The following is a 22,000-nucleotide window of genomic DNA, read 5'->3' as shown; positions in this document are numbered from 1 at the left end:
CCCACACTGACGGGGGCAGGGGTAGACTGGATATTAGGAAGAAATTCTTCCCTGTGAGGGTGATGAGGCTGTGGCACAGGTTTCCCAGAGAAGCTGTGGCTGCCCCATCCCTGGAATCATCCAAGGCCAGGTTGGATGGGACTCTGAGTAACTTGGGATAGTGCGAGGTGTCCCTGCCCATGGCAGGAGGGTTGGAACAAAATAATCTTTAATGTTCCTTCCAACCCAACCCAGTCTGTGAATTAAGGAAAAAACCCCAGAAATTTGAATATCATGTAAACATCCACACCTGTTTTGAGTGCCTTTCCTTTGGGATTAGCCATGCTATGATGGTCTTGGCAAACTGCAGACTTAACACTGGAATTCCCATCTACCAGCTATAATCTTCAGTATCTTCTCTCCACTAATACCTCCAGCATTTTAAACTCTCAGCAGTTTCAAGATGAGATACTAAAAATCTTAATATTTTATCCATCCTTTCACCCTTTTTTTCTTTCTTTTCTTCCCTCTTACCTCATCACTACCAGCCCAACTTTCCTGTTCTAAAGCCCAGGATGCATTCAGTCGTTTATTCACTCGAATTATGCTGCTTAAGTCTGCCATGAAGACAGGATATTAAGTCCTTTCCAAACAGATGAACTGGACTCATTATTATGGTAGTTCTGCTTTCAATGGTGATTTTGCTTTTGATGTAGTATTATGTGGTTGGAGACACTGCAGGTGGAAGGTCTGATCACATTTCAGTCCTTAATCTTAAAGGATTGAATTCAAAGTCTTCCCAAGCTGTCCTAGCTACCAGAATCAGGTGTACCTCTGCTTTTTTCTTGTTGGATTTGATATTCATTCAGCCAGGAAGAAGAAGCTACAGTACAACATGACTTTGTGTCCAGTTGATGTTTGGGTGCTTACTTGGGTCCTGTTCCTCTTCACTCTGACTGCCTCAATGCCACAAGTAATCTTTTATCTTTCTTTCCTCAGGGTGGAATGTATATGTTACAGCTTGTGGACACTTATGCAGCCTCTTACTCTCTTGTCATTATTGCCATCTTTGAGCTTGTTGGAGTTTCCTATATCTATGGTAAGAAAAAATATTGTTACTGGACAGCCTATACCAAAGCAACATTTTAACATATGATAAAGTGAAATTCTCAAGGAAAGAAGTAGTTTTTCTTTGTAATAAAAAGGCTCAAAATTCTCTTATTTTGGACATAAACGTGATAGGACTTCAGGATACCTTTAAATGCATGTATTCAAAAGACTTTCATACCATCTCAAGACATTTTCCACCAATAGCTCAAAGATATGAGTATGAGAACAGACCAAACATTTGGTGACACTTTTCCAGGGGTGCTTTTGTTCTTCAACAGTTTTAGGGACAGAGACCTCCTGAGCCAATAGAGGTATTTTTGCATTTTCAGTGGGTGACCCTGGCTGGATGCCAGGCACTCACCAGAGCTGCTCTATCACTGCCTTCTGCAACTGGACAGGGGAGAGAAAATATAACAAATGTTCATGGGTTGAGATAAGGACTGGGACAGATCACTCAACAAACACTGTCATGGGCAAAACAGACTCAGCTTGGGGATATTAATTGCATTTATTGCTAAGAAAAACAGAGCAGGATAATGAGATATAAAATAAACCTTAAAAACACCTTACCACCACCCCTCCCTCCTTCCCAGCTCTATCTCCTCCCCACAGAAGTGCAGGGAGATGGGGAATGAGGGTAATAGTCAGTTCATCACAGGTTGTTCCTGCCGCTGCTCAGGAGAGGAGTCCTGTCCCTGCTCCAGTGTGGGGTACCTCCCATGGGAGACAGTTCTCCATGAACTTCTCTTATATGAGTCCATTTCATGAGCAACAGTAGTCCATGAATGTCTGTAATGTGGGTCACTCTTCCATGGGGTGCAGTCCTTCAAGGACAGGCTGCTGCAGTGTGAGTCCCTCACAGGGTGACAAGTCCTACCACGAAACCTGCTCCAGTGTGAACTCCTCTTTCCACAGGTCTCCAGCTCCCTGTCAGGACCCTGCTCCAGCACAGATTTCCCACAGGTTCGGAGCCCTCTTTTGAGCATCCACCTGCCCTGGTGTGGGCTCCTCCATGGGCTGCAGGTGGATCTGTGCATTCCTGTGGCCCTCCATGGGCTGCAGGGACACAGCTGCCTCACCACGGGCTGCAGGGGAATCTCAGCTCCAGCACCTGGAGCAGCTCCTGCCCCTCCTTCTTCACTGACCTGGGTGTCTGCAGGGCTGTTCCCCTCCCATACTCTCACTCCTCTCTTCTCTGCTGGAATAACACCCGTGCAATAAATTTTTTGTCCTTTTAAAATCCGTTATCAGAAATGTTGCTATCATTCCTGATTGGTCTGTCCTGGAGCCTCCAGGGATTGCCTCTGCCAGACACGGGGGAAGCTTTTACAGCTTCTTACAGAAGCCACTCCTGTAGCCCCACTGCTACCAAAACTTGTCCCTGCAAACCCAACACAGCATTTAAAAACTTTTGAAGGCCTTTTTTTCCATGTACACATCCAACCTTCCCTTTTTCCTATTAGTCCATAACATAGACTCAAGACTCTGCAGCTACTTGGAATGATTAATTATCCACAGGGGTAACACCAGTTATATTGACCCATGCTGATGTACATTAAACTGTGAGGAAGTTCCTCAGTTAGTATAGAATAGTGCAATTGCCACAAAGCTGCTGTAGTTACAACTGATACCAGCCAGTGATGTGCTTCCAAACTTGCCCAAAGTGTTTTCAGGAGACTGATTCTTGGAAATGAGAAGATCTTCCCACATACCAGATGATTAACTTATGGCTGGAGTGTGAGGCTGTTTCTGCTATTGCTGTGGACAGGAATGAATTATATAGCTTAATCAGCTAGGCATAAATATCCAAGATGTTCTGTTGAAGGTGCTTGTGTAGCCACATGACCTTGGATTCTGGTGCTTTTCACTGAATACTTGTATCTGCCTGTGTTGTGGAGTCCACTCTGTAACATGAGTGCTTTAAAATATAGTACAGGTTTCAAATCATGCAGAATTCAGTGCTCTTGCTTGAGAAATAAATGTTATAAACAGGACAGGGAATCAACCATTCCTTGTCCTCTCACATTTCATGGAAATTCAGCAGTGTATTTTACCTCCACTGACATCCAATTCAGTGAGTATGGCTGAGAGATTGACTGGTAAGCCAGACATGACCTAGTGAGGAAATGTTACAGAATATGATGGAAAAAATCAAAATACAGAGAGAAAAGTTGATTTAGGCCAGTTGTGTTTTGGTTGATCAAAATTCTTGGCTATTTTTTATGTCCCTGAAATGTAAGTAATTCAATTACAGTTGGTTTAGAAGTGACATGAAATGCAGCTTCTCTAAAATCAATACAATTTCATAAGAGGTGATGAGTGGGGAGGCTTAAGAAGAGTTTAAGGGTTTGTTGGGGATTTTTTTGCCTTCCTTCTCCTCACTTTGCTGACAGCATGCCTGAACAACGCTGTACTAGATGTTTTCACTGACCATTCACATGGTCAGTGCCAAAGATTGCCCCCTTTAAAACCATTACCATCAGTGTGCAAAATAAATATTTTGTGTTTAAAATATTTTTAATATTTTAAAAACTACTTAAATCTGTAAAATTTCTTTGCTCTGCATGATTTTAAATAAGGATGAAGGTAAATAGGGAGAAAATACTGGCTCTGTTCCTCCTCTGAACACTGTGTGGCAGAAGCGCTGCAAACCAGCCTTTGTGGAATGACATTAGCTTTGGAAGAAAAAACTGCTCTGGCCAGTGTCTGCTTTCCCCAGCAATTCCAGTATCTCTTAAAACATTAACATTTAAGAAAAACATAAAATAATACAGAAATAATAATAGCTCTGCAAAGGAAGGACCTGAATAGAGGAGAAGGCTTTTTAAAATTTAGCTATTACTTTAGTGTAATCAGATGTGGAAAAGATTTGACAAATTACAAATCATTCTTTTTATGCTTTCTGTACAATTGTTTGTTCATCAACAGCTGTTGGTAAAGCCTTTGCTATAATCTATTTCAAAGACTGTTCCCTGGAATTAAACTTTTGCTAGAATAAGGAGCTTCCAATCTTTCAAATGAAAAAGGAAAGGCTTACTTTAAAATCATTACCTGTTTGACTAATATACCAGAGCTACTTTTACTGTGTTAAAGCTACTTTTGTAAGGACTGTTCATAAAAATACATCTTGTGCATTTGTGATTTGTGTGTTGTAAATATAAGTGAGGCTGCTGCTCTGGTTATATTCCTTCAAGCAGCGCTTAAAATTAGCATAATATATTTTCAAGGTTGGACAACTGCTGTTTGACACTCCACTGACACCTTTCTCTGTGTACTTGTACTCTTCATGGCAGGCAGGTTGGCACAACAGTGGCAGGCACTTTTATGATGAAATAAATTTGTCTTTAGTTCTTGTTACACGTTCTGCTTGCTGAGCTTGCTGAGATTTTTAAATGAAAAAGAGACACGTTATTGCCTCGTAATCACTTATTTTTCAGTAGAGTCAGTGCTCCATAATCCAGTCAAATGCACCTTTTTATTTCACATGCTGTCTTAGATGTTTATTCTCCAGTTGTTTAGATTATGATGAAGGATTAGTAAAGAACAGCTTAGAGGTGGGGATATTAATTTAATCATCAGCATAATTCCTACTGTTGCATTTTGTAGCATGAAGCTAAAGACAAAAATTCCTCTGTTTGAGTGAAACACTGCTGGAAACTGAAAATATATGATGATAACTTTGTTCATGCTCCTTCCAGATCTGTTTTTTGACAGTTTGTTTTCGGGAAAGTTCACTGTCAGAGTGAGTGGTAACTGCTGCTGTCTATTTGTAGAAAACATTAGTAATTTTGAACATTCTACCTGTGGCAGAATGGTGAAGTAATTGTCTGGCTAGGTTTGCAGTCTCCTTTTTAATGGATTTTGTATCTCAGCACTTATGAATACATCATTCTACTTTGGAGAGGGAAAAATCATATATGGAATATCATGTGTTGTTTATTTCCCTAAGTTATTCAGCAGGCCTGACTGATGTAAGAGGGAGACCAGATTTACTAAGATCTGGAAAAAAAAAAATTGGTGTACTGTTAATTAAAATATCCTTTGCATCTTTCTGTGGAACTTTTGCTGGAAAGAGATAAGTAGTGTGTAATCCCTTTGTCTGTTTACATGCATTTGACTCTTAAATTGCTAATATTTATGAGTGCTTTAAACTGTGAATATTTACTGACCATTCCAGAAAGGAACTAGTTTTTAAAATTGCAGTTTCAAACAAATCTGTGCAGGTTTACATGAAGGTGGCATGAATTTTGGAGGCAGAAACCCCTGGTAATTATCCAGTTAGGTATCCCTCCCTTGCAGCAGCAAGTGTGGCTGAAGTAGACACTTTAAACAAGATTTAAACTTCGTGGAAATACCCATCAACCTGTACTTTGTGCTGCTGCAATTAGTTTAAGACCAGCTTTGTTCCCAGCACAGCACAGGGCTGGCTGCTGTGTGAGCATCTCCCCTGAGCTCACTTCAGGTGCTGCACAGGTAAAAAAAACACAGAGAAAAATCTTTCAGTTGCAGCAAAAATCTCCTTTCAGGTCCATCACACAATGACCTTGGAGGTTACATTTTGTCCAGACATACAAACTTCTGTTACAAAATTGAGATGGACCCAATGAGTCAGACTGGTGCTGAAGTACAGTGATTCCATGAGTCATAAAAATTACATGTATTTTACAGAGAGGAGGCTTTCTGAAGAAGAACACTTGTGGTAGTCAGTAGAAAAAAGAGGGAAAGAAATTACAGTTACAGAAGAAAAATGTGACCTCTGGGTCACCTTGGCTCAGTTTTCTGAGCTTACATTCACTGCAGGTTTTAACTTTTCCCCTTCCCTAAATACAGTACTTGCAGTACCTTTTTCCTATTTAATTTCTCTGTTTTTCTTCTCTATTCCTTATCATAACATGGTTCTTTAGCTTTTCTCTCACAGCCTGAGCTGGCTTACTGTGTGCTCACTCCCTGGGCTGGGCCTTCACGGCTGCCAAACACCCAGCCCTGCTCCTTCCTTCAAGGTGCATCAGAAGGCACTGGATGATGAACCAGTGCTATTCTTTTACCTTCTTAATTCTTTCAACAATCAGGTGGATAGATTTATTTCTCCTTGATATCAACAGGAAGGCTCCCAAATTAGGTGGATCAAGCCTGGGGATTATCCCTTCTTATACTCAGCAGCTGCAGCGGCTGACTCTATACAATAAGAAATAAAGTAGTTTATTACTTTTGTTCCAAGTATTTCTTCCCTTACTCAACACCTTTTCTCCAGTATTGAAGCTTTTCCCACATCATGCAAGTTGGACAGAATGCTGCAGAATAATACTTTGCAAAATTTAGATAAAATTGGCCCAATTTGTTAACATTTGCGTGACAGATCAGCTCAGACCTCTCTCTTCTTATTACAATTAGAAAAGCTGGAATCAATTTTAGTTTTGTTTTTATGATTTTTGGATAAATTACTAATAATGAAATTACTAATAGCTAAATTACTAATAACCAACAGGGAATAGCAGCTCCTGACCAACACACCTTTTCCTGTCACATGGCATGGCCAGGGAAGGAGCTGCAGAGTGGCAGGAATACCATTTTCCAATCTTGCATGTTTTATTAACTCAAGTAACTTTATAGATGCAATCAATGCAATAATCTGAAGAACTAACACGTCAGTTGATCTTTTTTGTTCAGACAACATTGAATATAATTTAAAATACTTACAGGTGTTCTCTAGCAATTTTAAATATCACTTATGTATCAGGTGAAAAATAACAGGACATCACCAGTTTCAGTGCTAAGGCGTACAGCTGTAATCCAGTCATGTAGCAGGTACAGAGAAGCTGAAATATTGCCTGTGCTGAAGCAGGTATACAGATATTAATAAGGCTGATCTTCACAGGGAAATAAAACAAATAAAACAAATTGACAAATAATTGCAGATGCCCAGAACATATTATTAATGCTTTTACACAGAACACACTAAACATCTAATCTCAATGTAAAAGCTCAATTACTTTAATCCTTAAGAAGGAAATATTTTATTGGAATTGTTCCCACCCTATCAGTCTCATTTTTTACTGTGTAGTTAGATCCTCCATGGAAGTTTTCAACCAAAAAGTCAGAGTTTGTTTTTGTTGTTAGACACAATTTTGTAGTAGACACAAGGGAGGGCACTGGAGCTCTGTTGCAGACTGCAGCTGGTTTCTTTCACACCTAATTGCTTTTCCATTTGCCGTTTACAGGATTGCAAAGATTTTGTGAAGATATAGAAATGATGATTGGATTCCAGCCAAGTAAATTCTGGAGAGTCTGTTGGGCATTTGTGACCCCAACTATTTTAACAGTAAGCAAAAAAAAAAAAAAAAGAAAAAAAATTAATTCTTCTCCAAAGAGTTTTGTTATTGTATGTTCATTATTGTTCATATGGTGATTAGTAGCTAGAACTTGGATGCAGATACTTAAACACAATGCATGTGTTCTTGCCATGGGTATGTAGTAGAAACAGTGTAAATAATGGTGGTTTTGGTGGAGAGGGATGGCGAGTCTACCAGGAAAATGGTGGCCTTTTCCTGGCCATGCAAAATGCTGCTATGGCACACCACTGCACAGCAACATTATGGATTATTTTATTTTTATATGTATATATATTTATGTGCACGTGTATGTGAGTGATATTTATGTATGCACAGGGAAAAGACATGATCCTCCTGTCTGCTGTCAGATTGAGCTAGGGAAAAAAACATTTTATTGACACATAAACTGATGTGAGAGGGATGCTTTGGAAAGGCTGAGGTGGAAACGCGGGCGAAAAAGAGGGAAAGACAGGAGGAGCGGGACTCTCCCGTCCCCAAATCCCCGGGCCCCGGGAGGTGGCGCTGCGGGCCCGCGCCGCGTCCAGGGGGAAGAAAAAGAGCCCTGAAATGCAAAAACTGAGCGTGTTTGGTTTATTTTTGTTATTCTTCCTATCTCTCTTTCATTTTCATTTCCTCCCCAACACCTTCCTTCGAATTTACTTAGTATTTACTTCACGTTTAGGTCTCAATTTAATAAAAAAAAGTCACAGTCTCAATTTCACCATTGCTATGAAAGTTTTTTCAAGTCCAGGGGTCCAAATCCAGTAACTGTATCTACATTTGCTATCTAGGTTTCTAACACAGTGCTTCCCTCACATTTTAACTGAAGTGCAGATAAAATCTGCAATCACATATAATTTTTTTGACGCAAGAATGAAATAATAATTCCAGCCATTTCAAAAGCTTTCACCTTGACAAATCAGCACAAAACAACAGAGCCTTCTTTCCCCAGTATTTTCTGTCTGAGAGCACGTACCTCCACTTTGATGTCCTCAAGCCTGAACCACAGGTGCAGCAAGATTCTGTATTTGTGTAGAGTTTTAAATACTCATCATTTCACAGCTAAATAGTTCCTACATGTCACACAATCACAGAGTGGTTGGGGCTGGAAGGGACCTTAAAGCTCATCTCATTTCACTCCCCTGCCATGGGCAGGGACAGCTTCCACTAGACCAGGTTGCTCAGGGCCCCATCCAACCTGGCCTTGAACACTTCCAGGGATGGGGCAGCCACAGCTCCTCTGGGTGAGTATTTTTAGTGGTTTAGGTACAAGATAAGAAAAGTTTCTGGAATTTCTGAAAAGACACACATTTTGAAACAGTAAGTATGAGCTCAGCTGGTGGGTGGAGAAGCAAAGCAGTGACTCTCCAGTCCTTTGCAGTCACTCCTTCCAGAGAAGGTATATTTCAGGTCATGTGCTGGGAAGTTTCTGTGTGTGCTGTTCTTTAGTGAAGTGTAAGCTTTGGCAAATCTTTCTATTCCTGGAGGAGGAAGAAAAAGGCACTGGATGAAGTTAACAACTTCTTTTCAGTATTGCTAATTCAGGAATGAGGACATTTATTTCTGAAAACTGGAAAAGGTTTAGTTTTCGCAGACAGGAATACCTGTGTGAAGGGACCAATGAGTTTTGGTGGGCTCAATAAAATCCTGACTTGTGAAGAAACGAAATTTTCTATGGTGAGAATAATTTCTCCAATGGGTAAAATGAAGTTAGTCTACTTTTCTCACGTAGATTTTCTTTATCAATTGTCTTCACTGCATTACAGTATTGCCGTGTGGGAAAACCAGGTAGATCTGTCTTAACTAACTGCTGTTTGGTTGTGGCAATGTATGGCTATAGTTTGCAAATCACTCTAAAAAAGTTTGAAGACATAGTCCAGTTTGTAGTGTTAGGATGACATCAGTGGTATTTCTCTTCTCTTGGTGACCTTGTTAAAAATGAAGGCATGCGCACATGGGATTTTTTAGCTCCTTTTTTTTTTTTCAGTGGTTATTTTCAAGATGCTGCCTTAGATCCTGTTTTACGCTTCTGAAGGAAATTGTAAGGCTTTTCTGCAAATTGCTCAGATCCTTTATTAATCAGACTTGTGCTCGTAGCTACTGTCAGTAATCACAACCAGGGAATAGGAAATTATGTTGTTTGTTAAAGAAAACAAATTTGAACTGACCGTGTTTACTCTCTAAACTTGCATGTTCTGTTGTTGTTCTCTCCAAATGCAATATTTAGTGAGCTTACAGTGAGAAATAAATTGACACTGATCAGTCATAATTCAATTTTTATGCAATGGAAACAGACAAAGCAAAACCAAGCAATGAATTCTTTTCTATTATTGCCTCTGTAAAGCTAATATTTGATACATTTGGATAGCCTAATATTAGACTTTCATTAGACTCCACATCTCTGGAACTAAGGCTGATCATTTTTGTATGTGCCTTCACCTAGTTATAGTTCTATAAATCTTCTGTGTGCAATTATTGCAAGCACAGGCATTTCTCAAAAGTTACTGAATTATGCACAAATGTAAGCAGATGTATTGCTGTTCATACAGTAAGTGAAATGGAGTAACTTAGCATAATCACATTAGGTAAAACTGCCAATAGACGTTGTAATAAAGCATGTTACTCTAGGGACAAGATTCTAATTTCAATTATTCTGGCACAAATACAGTGATTTTTGTGGGATTTTGCAAGATTTCCTTGAAACTCATTAGATTCAGGCTCTGACCCACTTATTACAGCTGGTGGCAGCACCCTGCCTTAGGAGTACTCGCTTTTATCTGTATTCCATATACACCAACTCTGTGTGTGGATACTCACCATTTGTTGCATAGCAGGCTTGTTTTGCTTATTCAAACATATTTGTTTTCCTTTCTTGTTCCCAGTTTATTCTCTGCTTCAGTTTTTACCAGTGGGAACCCATGACTTATGGAGCTTATCACTACCCAGGCTGGTCCATGGTGCTCGGGTGGTTGATGCTGGCCTGCTCAGTCATCTGGATCCCAGTTATGTTTGTGATAAAAATGCATCTAGCCCCAGGCAAATTTATTGAGGTAATTCTTCTGTCTTTTTGCTGTTCAAAAATATGGCCGCAGGAGACTGTCTCTTTTATTTTACATTGATTTTTGTGATATTGAATGTCTAATGCTGCTAAGATTACTTTCTGGTAAACTAGTTACTGTGTTGCAAAGAGATGCTCAATTGATTCAAAATGCAGACCTTCTACTCCTAGTTTCTCAAAAAACACGATCCTAAATTGTGGAGTGGCTTGTTTCATGAGATCTAGACAAATTTAATGAGGTTTTGCATGGCTTTCTCGGAAGAAAGATGTTCTAGCTTTGCTGGCCTTCTTGCAAAAGCAGAGTGTAGCCATAGGAAGCATCAGCAGCTGGTGTGTATGGTGCCCAGGAAGCCTGGCAATCAGCACTGGGAGAGGTCCGTCAGGAGTTGCCTGTGTGCAAAGTGCACACAGGTGTTTGGGCACTGGAGTCATCCAGGATGTGCTTCACGAGGCTGTGCCGCTCGCTGAAGTGCAGGAATAAGATGTAGAGCAAGAAGTCCTTTCATGCATCTCAAGCTACTCATTATAAAACCTAGCTGGCAATCTTTGCTTTCACCCTTCATCTCTTTATTCTTCTTGAATAAGCTGATCCTTTCTGGCACCTGGGCTTAAAATAATTCCAGGTGGCAATTTATTTTTAATTTAAGTTTCTTTTGTTTATTTTGCTAATTGGATTCCTGACACTTCCCCCACTGCTTCAGAAACGTGGTGGTCACCTTCTTCTCCCCATCCCTGTGTTCTGTCCCTGCCTGTTCCCATCCTGCTGGCTCCTCAGTCCCTGGCAGGGTGTGGTACAGCAATGTCAGCATTTCATCCCTTCCTTGCCTTGCTCCTGTCTTCTGGAGAAGCCCAGCGCCCTTTTTTAGGTCTTTGAGGCTTTCTCGGTTCTGCCTTCTCATCACTGCCTGCTGCTTGTGCTGCTCCCACCTTGAGAGAAGGAACAGACACTCGGTCCCCTTTTTGTAGCTGCTTTTGCAGTTCAGCTTCCCTGCAAATCCCACCGGGGCTGTTTCCTGCTTCAAAAATGAAAAGGAGAGAAAATGTACTAAAATAGTATAATCTTTTTGGTCTCTCAATATGTCACACTACACATGCCTAAGGGAAAAGACCACGCTTCTCTGCTTCCCATAGAGCAAAGGAATTTCATAGGAGAGGAATTTTCACAGTGGTGGGACACCCTAGGGAGTGCATCCAAGCACGTGATTGGCAGTAGGCAATGAGGCCACTTGTCTAAAGGGCCATTCAGCCCTTGTGTAGAGCAGATTGGAGTGCCCGGGTCAGGAGACAACTGCTCCTACTGGGAATGAGCTAATGTGCGACTAGATTTACTTGGTCCTTGTCTCATAAGCTTCTCTTGCTGAGACAAATGGTTCTGCTCCAAAACTTCTAATGTGTAAAAGTGGCATACATATTGCCACAAAAATGGGGTGCTTTCCTTACTGCCTCTCCCGGTGTGCACCCAAAGAAACACCCAAGAGCTGGATCTGTTTTGAAAGGGCTTCTGCTGAAGCTATTTCTAGTAGTCTGGTATCTCCTCAATACTGAGTCTGCTACATAAAATTATTATGGTTGATTTGGGAGGTAAAAGTTGCAAACTGGTAATTAAGCAGAAATTAAAATAACTGATCGAGAGGTCTGATTCACTTTATTAGGTAATAAACATATAATTATTCCCTCTTAAGTCATCAGAAATATGTTTTCTTTCCTTTTTATCTGTGAATGCACCGATCAAATTATATATTCAATAAAGAACTCAGTGGAAAGATCAGAAAATTTTCATTGTTTGCCAGATTGACATTCTCCTCTTCCTTTATTCCCGCAGATAGAAATGAAATATTTTGTCACCTCAAAATTAAAATCTTTGTTCATTCATAGTGATATACTACTTTTTGGTCATTTGTATACATTTGGGAAATATACTAAATAGAAATCCAATTATTTTAATGCATTTAGCCACTGCTTAGACCATTGGGCTAAGTAATTGTGCACATGTCCTTCAGTAAGAGAGCCTCACAATCTGTAGCAGTGGTTCTGAGCTCCCCTCACACGGTGCAGGGGAGAATGTATAATTAAAACCTGGGCACTTTATCCTCTATTAATCTTGAAAACTTTGTGCAAAACAAATGCTGAGCAGTGGAGCATTGCTGGGCTGTCATCAATAATCTTAAATGAGCCTATTCTCACTTCTTCTGCATTGTAATTCTGCTCCATGACACCAAATGAGACTCTCTTTTCTCTCCCCCACTGCAGCGGCTCAAGCTGGTGTGCTCTCCACAGCCTGACTGGGGCCCGTTTCTGGCCAAGCACCGTGGCGAACGTTACAGGAACATGATTGATCCGCTGGGAACCTCCTCCCTTGGACTTAAACTGCCAGTGAAGGATAAGGAATTGGGGACCCAGTGCTAATAATTATTACAAAAGGGTGGCAATAACATTGTCAGGCTTCTCTGATTTTTTTCCCCCCACTGTTTCTTCTTTTCTTTTCTGCAGTGCCTGAAAGTGGTTGCTTAGGAAAGCAGGATTTACTGTTGCATGCTGTAGGGAAGGCCTAACTAGACCACTTCCAGGTGTAGGTGATGCCCGTGACGTGTTCTGTACCTGGTGACACAGCAAAAGCCCTGTGTGGGACAGGTGACATAACCAGGTGTTGTCAGGTGATGTAGGAATAAACAAAACCAAACCTAAAAATCTTAAGAGGAAATGATGTGCACAGTTTGACCCATTTCCCACAAGCACCCTTGTAGCAAGTGGCTGTGATGGGACTAGGCTTTTGCTACCAGTGTGTTCCAAGGAAAGTTCAGCCCTCAAATATGATGGAAGTGAGCAAAGATCTCCTGAAGCCCTGATGTAAATCCAGCATAAGGCTCCTATAGCAATGGGGTTGCTTTTTCTACACTGACAGCCAACCTTGGCCCATCAGGTCTGCACACCTCCTTTATGATTTATACTAACTTGGAGAGATTGTTATGTTATTTAAACAAGTGGAGACCCTTGAAACAGCACACCAGGAAGCAATATGTGGGGTGAGAACTGAAGCACAATAATCCATTTGATCTTTTCAAGTAGAAAAATAAGAACAAAATCTTTAAAAATGATCAATTGAGACTGGGACTAAACTGCATTTGAGTCTAGAAGTGGTTTGGAAATGGTGCCAGAATTAGTTGTATGGGCATCACTGTTTAAAGTCCTGTCATATGTTTCATTTGATAATTTGATATCTGTCATTTCAACTAGGAATGCCTCAGTTATACAAAGTGTCTGAAAACTTGCTCCACGCCAAGTGCACCTGTGGTTTTACTCACTTTACTCCAATACTCTGAACATAATTTTCCTTGTTTCTCTGCTTTTGTTTACAGTATCTCCTCAAGAAGCCATCATATAATTTGTGCCTAACTTTGTATTCTTACAGTGGTAAGTGTAGTCTAGTTACCACCTGAAAACAGTTATTAGAAGTTAGATGTGCTGTTCAACTTTGTGACTCCCCATTAATTTGCCTATAAGCATCTTTATATAACCTGTAACCTTCAGAGGGTGTATTCTTCTCTTTCAACCAATGGGGAAATAGCAGGACCCCACTTGTCTATATATTATATATATAGCACGTAAATTCTTCAAAGCAGTATTCTCTCTGAAACGTGCATAGGGTATTTTTTTCATTAAAACATTCGCATTAAATAAAACCCCCCAAATCCACAATAATTAACCACTGCAGTCATCCATACAGATGCAACAATAGATCTAGAAAATGCAAGGGTTGGGGGGAGAGGACAGTTTAGTAGATGGCCATCATAACATTGCATAGCAGTAGGACATCCTAAATCATTACATTTTAGAAATCAGATATAAGCAGTCATATGAATATTAGACTTATGTAGTTTTGTTACCTATTGGGCAGAGTAAAAAATAGAGCTTTTTAAGAGTACATTTATTTACCTAAATAGAAAATTAGCCCAACTTATTGTAAATGCACTAGAATGAGGGAGAAAAATATATCTTCAATAATTGGCAAAATTAACATTTATTATCTTGTTATATCCTATACATACATATATGATATTTTTTAACAGTGATCAGTGTTCATGCAGTGTGTGCTAGTGATGTTTTTGTCCCTATAAATATCTTACCAATCAGTGTAGAAATGATGAGCTTAGTAGTTTAGCCAGTTTTTTCCTCCCCACAGACACTACTGTAGTAGCCTGTAAATGGTTCTTTCCTTTCAGGGGCTGTTTCTATCCCGTTCTTTTGTCTGTCTGTCTTCATATTACAGGGTCTCAGGTAAATCCTCAGTTCATGTGTGTCCGTAGATCAGTAGGTGTGTTGTTTCATCCCGTTGAAGAAAACAAAAAACTAAACTTTACAGTAACACTTCCACAAATTGTTAACTCCTTTTCTCTGTGTGTGTGTATATATATATGTATATGAAATATATTACTCATTTTGCTGAACTTCCTCTTTCATGGGGCAATTAGTGTTGCCAGTTCTAGGCACTGCTGGAGACCTTTAATCCTCACATAGGACAAGTGAAGCACTATCAGGGGTTGTCACCCAGGGCAGGGACGGCAGATTCCACAATATTTTACACTGACGCCTGAATCTCCGCTCCACGGGCTCTTGTTGGTCCCTGTCTCACACAGCAGCAAGACAGGACCCTCCTGTGAGCTTCTCTGCCTTAAAGCTGTTCCCCTTTGCTTCAGCTTTGCCTGCTGTTTTAATAAAAGACTTGCTATTCTTACTTCTGGCTTTTATTTTCCTGACAGAGGCAGGTTTGAGAAGCCATGCTCTGTTTGACCTCATGAAGGTCTACAAGGATGAGCTGGAAATTTGGTTACCACATCTAGGTGGGGCTGAGGGACCTTCCCTGGGTGCAGAAAGGAACCTATTGATTCTGTGATTCTAAGTCAGCACCTCTCTTGGGAATTATGCATTTCTGTTGGGATAAATCGTTTTGGGTCTCTCTTGACCAACACTGCCTCGTACCTCGGTTTGATTTTTGGAGTCCAAGCCAGTTTGTCTTCGCCACTGATGTCACTAAAAACCAACAATAAATATAACAAATACCCATAGGTTTGGTCCTCTTTGAAAAAGAGAAAACACAGTCAAATAATTTGAGAGTACTGAATCCTTTCACTTACCAGCTTGTCTCAAGGCTTGCACTGGAACTGGGATTAACTCATTGCCATAAAGTTCCCTCAGTGTAAGGATGTCAGCTACTGCCTACCTGAATTATGAAAGAGATATCATTAGAAGTAATACTGCTGGGGTATGATATCTTTTGGCTTGGATTACCAAACCAGACTGCATGTGAAATTGCAACTGAATTGCTTTCCATGATTTATGTAATTAATCTGCTTGCTTTTAATTTAGATGTTGTTCCTGTGCCTGCTAAGTCATTAGCACAGGATTAAGCTTGAATTTGAAACTCTGTAAACAGATGATGGTGATTTTTTTGCTTGCTGATCTTTGTCTTCAGCTTTGACCCCATAGCTAGGCTTGCAAAAACCTTTGGAAAAGGGGAGAAATGCATATAAAAATCACAGAAGATGTGAAATTTTCACTGTACGTGAAAAGCAGGGGTTTTTTTTGGTCACATGAGACTTTTTCTAAAGTATTTTACTGTTCAAATCTGAAAGTTGAGATTAAATTAACCAGCAGTGTCTTCTTTAACTGAGAAGTTACCTTGAAGTTTGGGAATGCACTTCATTTACCATGTTCTAAGGAAAGTTTGCATGTACTTTGATAATTTTCTAAAAATAAATTTAGTAACTAATAGCATAACAGTAAAGATCTTTAAAAGAAAAAAAAGGAGGGGAAAAAGCCATATTAGTAAAAATGTGATGTATGTACTTTCAGATCTATCTATCTTGTGAGTAAAAAATGTTTAAATTTGGTGAAATTATGATGCATATTTTTTCTTTGAAATTAAATTGAATTTCTGGATGAGCTGAGATGCATTATTGTATGCATTAAAGATTATACCTAATGCAAATGCTTGCCATCTTCAAATTCTTTGGGGTCTTCCTAGTGTTTTTAATATGCAATGTTCAAAACCTGTGTTTCAGCTAGACAAGGCAGCACTTTGTTTCCAAAAGAAGGGTTTAACAAAATGACCTTTAATTGAGAAAGACTTGGATTGTCTTTATCTGATGTTTCAATTGAGTCCAAGTAGTCTTTTGATTCGTTTCTGCTCCACTGACCACATCAGATGTGCCTCCACGCTGAAGATCGTTGCTTCTGATACACTGTGTGACTATCTCTTGCCATCAAATTCCAACACTGATTTTAAATACCTTTGGTCTTTTTGTTATGTACAGTTGTATGGATAATATGACTTCTTTTTGCCTGTGTTAAAGCAATGTTTATGCATGGCAGTCATTGGTCTCCTGTTGGTTTCTTATTCTGCAGCTCCAATTCTTCTTGCAATCAAGGACAGACTTGTAGGAACTATGGGTTGCAGACAGCAGAGCTTTCTGACCAGAGGCATCCCAGAAAGCTTCTCTGTTCTGCTGTTGCAAGAGACACTTGTTGCTTGGTTTGTAGTTAGATAGTGTGCACATAAGGTACCTGTAAGATGGTCAGAGCTTGATATTCCTGAGGGTCTCAGGTTGGTGACTTGAGGTGGGAGGGGATTTCTGCCTTTGTCACCCTCAGGCAGCCTATCACTAAAGAGAGAAGGTTTTCCTGAGGGGTTTATCATAATGTGAGAACTAGGTTGGATCTTAATGCTTGCAATATTTTCATTTGCCCATAACATTTAAATACATCTTCAGGTAACCATTTGCCTTATAGCTATCTTCCATTGCTAGGAAAATTGACTAAAACATGTTGTTATCTGTCCTTTATATTATGTAGTATTACCTTGTAAGGTAGATGCTTGGCTGGTATAAATTGTCACAGCTTTGTCTGGAGCTGTGACAATTTACACCAGCTGAGAATTTGCTCCCTGTGTCCTATGGCACTTTATTACAGACCCATCGCTGATGGGTTAAATCTTAATTACTTGCGTAATGTCATATATAAATATATATATATATATTTACAGGCATTCTATGGGGTACTGCTGCCTATGGATAAAGATTTGTACCCTAACCAGATCATTAAAATTTTTGCATTAGCTGTATGTGCAAAAGATATATTGTTACAAAGAATGCATCATACATATATCTCATGTAGTACATATTATGTTGCTGTATGTTGTTAATTTCAGATATCATTATTCTTGAGGCCCTACCTCAAATTTTGTATTTATGTGTACAAATGCAATTTATTGTATTGTATATTTGCCTAATATATTTGGATGTGATAAATTAAAATTATTCAATAATGTATGGGCTCTAAAGACTCTAAATAAATGTCCAGTGTTTAAAACAGAAATTACATGAACTTTTCTGGTGAATGAAATGTCTCTTTTTCCACCACCTCCTTCTCCACCCAACACACACCACAAACATCATTCTTACTTAACACACAGCCTTAAGGTATCTGCAGAATTGATCCATTTGATTGTTAGAAACATTGAGCAGCAACTGGAAACAGCCCTCCTGGGAAATGGGGATGTTGCACAGCTGCAGAAACAAGTATCATTTAAACGGCTGGTTTCTTAGCTATTGAGTGTTCTGTACCTTGTGGAACAATTGATTGCTTAACAGAAGACCAACTGGATTTGCTTAAATCCTTCTTATCCTATCAATTCAATCATCCCAAAGGTTGTTAACTGTTAAAAACAGGAGAGGTTCATATCTACTGGAGATGTAAATGGAGGGCTGAAAGGAGGAGCAAGTGAAGAAGGAAAGTGTAAGGAACAGTTTGGGGTGTTATCATACCTTGTGTTTGAAGTTGAATTCCTGCCATGCGGTGAGGGCCATGTGCCACAACGCTGATTTGGAAAGCAGGTTCTTCCCTTCCCAGCCTGCTATGGAAATGGTACTTGTCCAACCTGTTTCACTGTCGGCAGACACGAGCTTTAGAGAAACTTTCCCCAAATACAGTAGCTGAAGCACGATGTCAGGACGTGTCATCAAAAATGGTAACACAAGAGATACCCGTGCCAAGTGCATGATTCATTTCAGGCGAGGGTCTGAGCCTGAAGACTCTAAGCTACATAAGACTCTGCTCTATATCTAAGTGGCAGGACTGTTTCACCACTTCTGGTACTTCGTTCTGTCTTTAAGCTTGCATTTCTCTGAAAAGTGCCTGCGTGGGTAAAGGAGCTGGTAGGACCTGGTGATGGGAGACTACAGTCACTCTTTGCACGTTATCTGTGCAGGCAGATTTCATTTTGGGGAAGTCCAAAGTTACCAGCAAGCATCATGAGAGTCCTGAGAGAAAGCTAAGTGCCACTAATACCCTTATCAGGAGGAAAAACTGAGGCACATGGAATGTGTCAAACACCCAAAATCAACCAGTGTAAGTCAATGATACAACACACTGATTTTGGGAGTAAGAGAGAGTCATTTGCTGTCACCATTAGGCATCTACTGCATCAAATCTTTAAACTCATGGGAACAGATAAAAATCCATGTCCTTTTAACTTGGTTGTATGGATTCACCATGGCCACAATTTAAACCAATGCATGTTACTTAACAACTGCAAGAAAGGCACATGTTCTACTACAGTGCTCACAGGTTTGCTTAGTCTGAAATAGTTTTACTCTTTTGGTGCTGAAATTCCTACAGTCAGCGTGGAGGTTGAAGGACACACACCAAATAGATTATTCAGCTGTAAAGTTTAGTTTAGACTTTTCAGTCTTCGAACATTAGCTAGCCATGTGTTTGGGAATTAAAAATAGTAAAAAAAAAAAGAAGAGCAGTAGGTATTGCTCCATGACTGTGTACAGAAGTAGAAAAATGATTTCTCTTTGTAAGGTTTCACTCTGATGTATTTGTTAGTTACCTAAGTAATTATAAACTCTAACGTGGATACTTTTAGCCTGCTGAACTGATTCTATAGTCCTTTACAAGTATTTGTCAGTGGGTAAGGCAAACACGGAGTGTAGTAATCCCCCCTCCCTTTCCACCTATTCCTCTTCGCAGTAATTGGGTGTAAGCGCTGCTGCTAATTCTTGCTTCCTACTGGCGGCAAAGCAAACTTGGCTCTTACGGATCTCAGGTATCCCCGTGCAGACAGGCTTTCCAGGGACGCAAGCCTTATTTGTGAATAGAGGAGGTTTTCTACCCCATGAGCTACAGGTGGTAGGCTTTGTTTTTCTTTTATTTTTCTTATTTTTCTTATATATAGATAATTTTTTTTCCCGGGTGGAAGCACTGCTGTCTCCCAGCGTTTGCTGTGCAGCTGGCAACGGAGCCCACACGTACTAAGGTACCTGTGAAGTAATAGTGCTTTTAATTGCATTTTAGCTGTGGCACGCAGACAGCCCTGAAACTACTCAGAGAGACACCAAAAATCCTTCCTCAAACTACAAAATGTCACAAGCTTTGTGGCTGGCAGGACTAATGGTTTAGCACCACACAGTTAGCAACTTCACAATAATTTAGGTCAAAACCAAGATGCATTCAATGACCAACGGAGAGTGCAAGAACAATATTCATAGGAGTATTATCTGAGCTGAAATCCAGCTCACTTTCCAGGACAAACGTTTCACTATTGCAAAAGTACCTTCAGATTTTTTTTTTTTATTGCTATGAATATTCAGGAACACAGTTCTTATCTGGAAGTCAGGCTTTTCAGCTATTTATACTTCCCATAAGAACATACCAGAAGGTCAGATTTTCTGGTGATAAAGGAAGATGATTTGTTGCCATTAGGGGACGTGTAAGAATAGTGTTGGCTGTAAGAAGGGGATTTCTTGTTTTCCATCCATTTGCCCTATCCTTTCTCCATGTGAGCAGCTGAACATACGTGCTCTCCAAATGCTCTCCAAGTGTGTGATCATTTGGGCATTGAGCTGGACTACAGGAAGAGCCACAACTGTGGGACCAGCCTTTTTCAGAGCACTCACTTTTTACCAAGCTTCTTGTGCTACTTTTGCAGTACCTGTGGGCTTTTGGATGCTTATGGTGAACAGAAGAACAAACCAGCAATGGTTAGGATATTCTTCATCCATGAGATTGCTCAAGATGTGTTTGAAACTGGGCTTTACAGCTGGTAACATGGTGCAAATTTTTGCATGTACCCACAGTAATTTTTTTATAAATGGCATTTAATCCAGACTTAGGTTAAACAGATCTGTCTGAGAATCATCTACAACCAGTTTAAATTGTATATCCACTTAAGACTCTGCATCAAGTGGAAAATGGAAAACTTGAATTAGATTCAATTTGGTGTCTAGATAGACACAGGTTTTACTACCAGATAAGCACAAACAGATCTAAGCTAACAAGAATTTGATATACAGACCTGCTCCACAAAAAGAAATCTCTAGAATCAGATAGTAACTGCTATGCAGAACACTGATGTTTCCAGGATGGAATAGAGGGGTGTGTCTTCACGTGCTGAGGTACCATTGCCTCTTTGTCTTGTTGCTATGGTTATGTAGAGTGTCGGTGTACATCCACACACACTTGTATACCATGTGTGTACCCCTCCTCACGCCCCGTGGCTGACAACAGGGCACCCTAGCCAAAGGGAAGAAGCTGCAAAGTTACAGTCGAAGAAAAAAAGTTGTTTTGGTGCACTGGAGGTAAATTACTGAGGTGCTTTCTGAGTGGCCACCCCAGAGGTTTCCTGGAGTGCATTACCTTGCTGGCAGCCAGGAACAGCTGTTTCCAGACATCTCACTAATTAAGTAATTAGGCAACCAAGTCAGACTGTTTGCTCTTGCCAATGTAAATGTGTATGAATGCAACTGCACCCCTAAGATGGGCATGATTTTTATGGTATCATCCTAACTTTGTCCAAATGTACAGCTTATTATTTAACGTTTAAGATGGCTGGAATCTGCACTGTGCAGCACAAAATCACGATGAGGGGAAGCAGCACAGAGGATGATCCTGGGGCTTTGAACTGTACATCAACTGGAAATCTCACTCTGCTCCTGTTCGGTAGGGTGGGAACATCATCTGGGGCCAGGAAATTGTCCTTCAAAATTAAATGAGGTGTTCTGCAGGGAAGAGTCATTGCATATAACTGAGGCATGTGGTATGCTGTTCCTTGCCAAGGACCGAGCCAAATTAAAAGGCTGGAACGAAGAAATACTTGAAGACAGGTTTTAGAACAGCTATCAGAGCAGATTCTCATATGGCTCACGAGTATCTTTAAATACTTTACCTCCCTTTTACACGTTAGAGACATGAAAGCGCAGTTACGGGAGTTCAGCAAGGACATGCAAGAAGCCGAGGAATGGCACAGGTTTCTGTATTATATCTCAGAACTTCTTTGTGTTTATTCATACGTGGCATAAATTATTACTACGAGTAAATAGTTAATGAAGGTTGATTCTTACGCCGAGAAGAAGGGGAAGGTGCCCTGGAGCCGCCGGCGGAGCTGCGCGGCCGCACCTCGCACCCGCCTGGGCCGCGGGACGTGCCGCAGCGGGCGGCGGGCACCTCTCGCTGGGGGGTTCCCGTT

General features: G+C 40.3%; 1 protein-coding gene across 2 annotated transcripts in view; it reads left to right on the top strand.

Moving 5' to 3' along the window:
• The window catches only part of SLC6A5 (solute carrier family 6 member 5), a 33,843-nt gene extending 15,991 nt beyond the window's left edge, over positions 1-17,852 (top strand). For both annotated transcript variants that reach the window (XM_032113255.1, XM_032113256.1), the window contains exons 13-16: positions 979-1,078; positions 7,308-7,408; positions 10,301-10,468; positions 12,727-17,852. In XM_032113255.1, coding sequence (XP_031969146.1) covers positions 979-1,078; positions 7,308-7,408; positions 10,301-10,468; positions 12,727-12,882 — 525 coding nt within the window. In that variant the 3' untranslated portion in view covers positions 12,883-17,852. The remainder of the gene's footprint in view (positions 1-978; positions 1,079-7,307; positions 7,409-10,300; positions 10,469-12,726) is intronic.
• Positions 17,853-22,000: the final 4,148 nt, after the last annotated feature.

This window comes from Corvus moneduloides, chromosome 6 (assembly GCF_009650955.1).
Source record: "Corvus moneduloides isolate bCorMon1 chromosome 6, bCorMon1.pri, whole genome shotgun sequence".
Lineage (NCBI taxonomy): Eukaryota > Metazoa > Chordata > Aves > Passeriformes > Corvidae > Corvus > Corvus moneduloides.
Note: the sequence above shows the minus strand (reverse complement) of the source record. Positions and strands in the feature narration are given on the sequence as shown.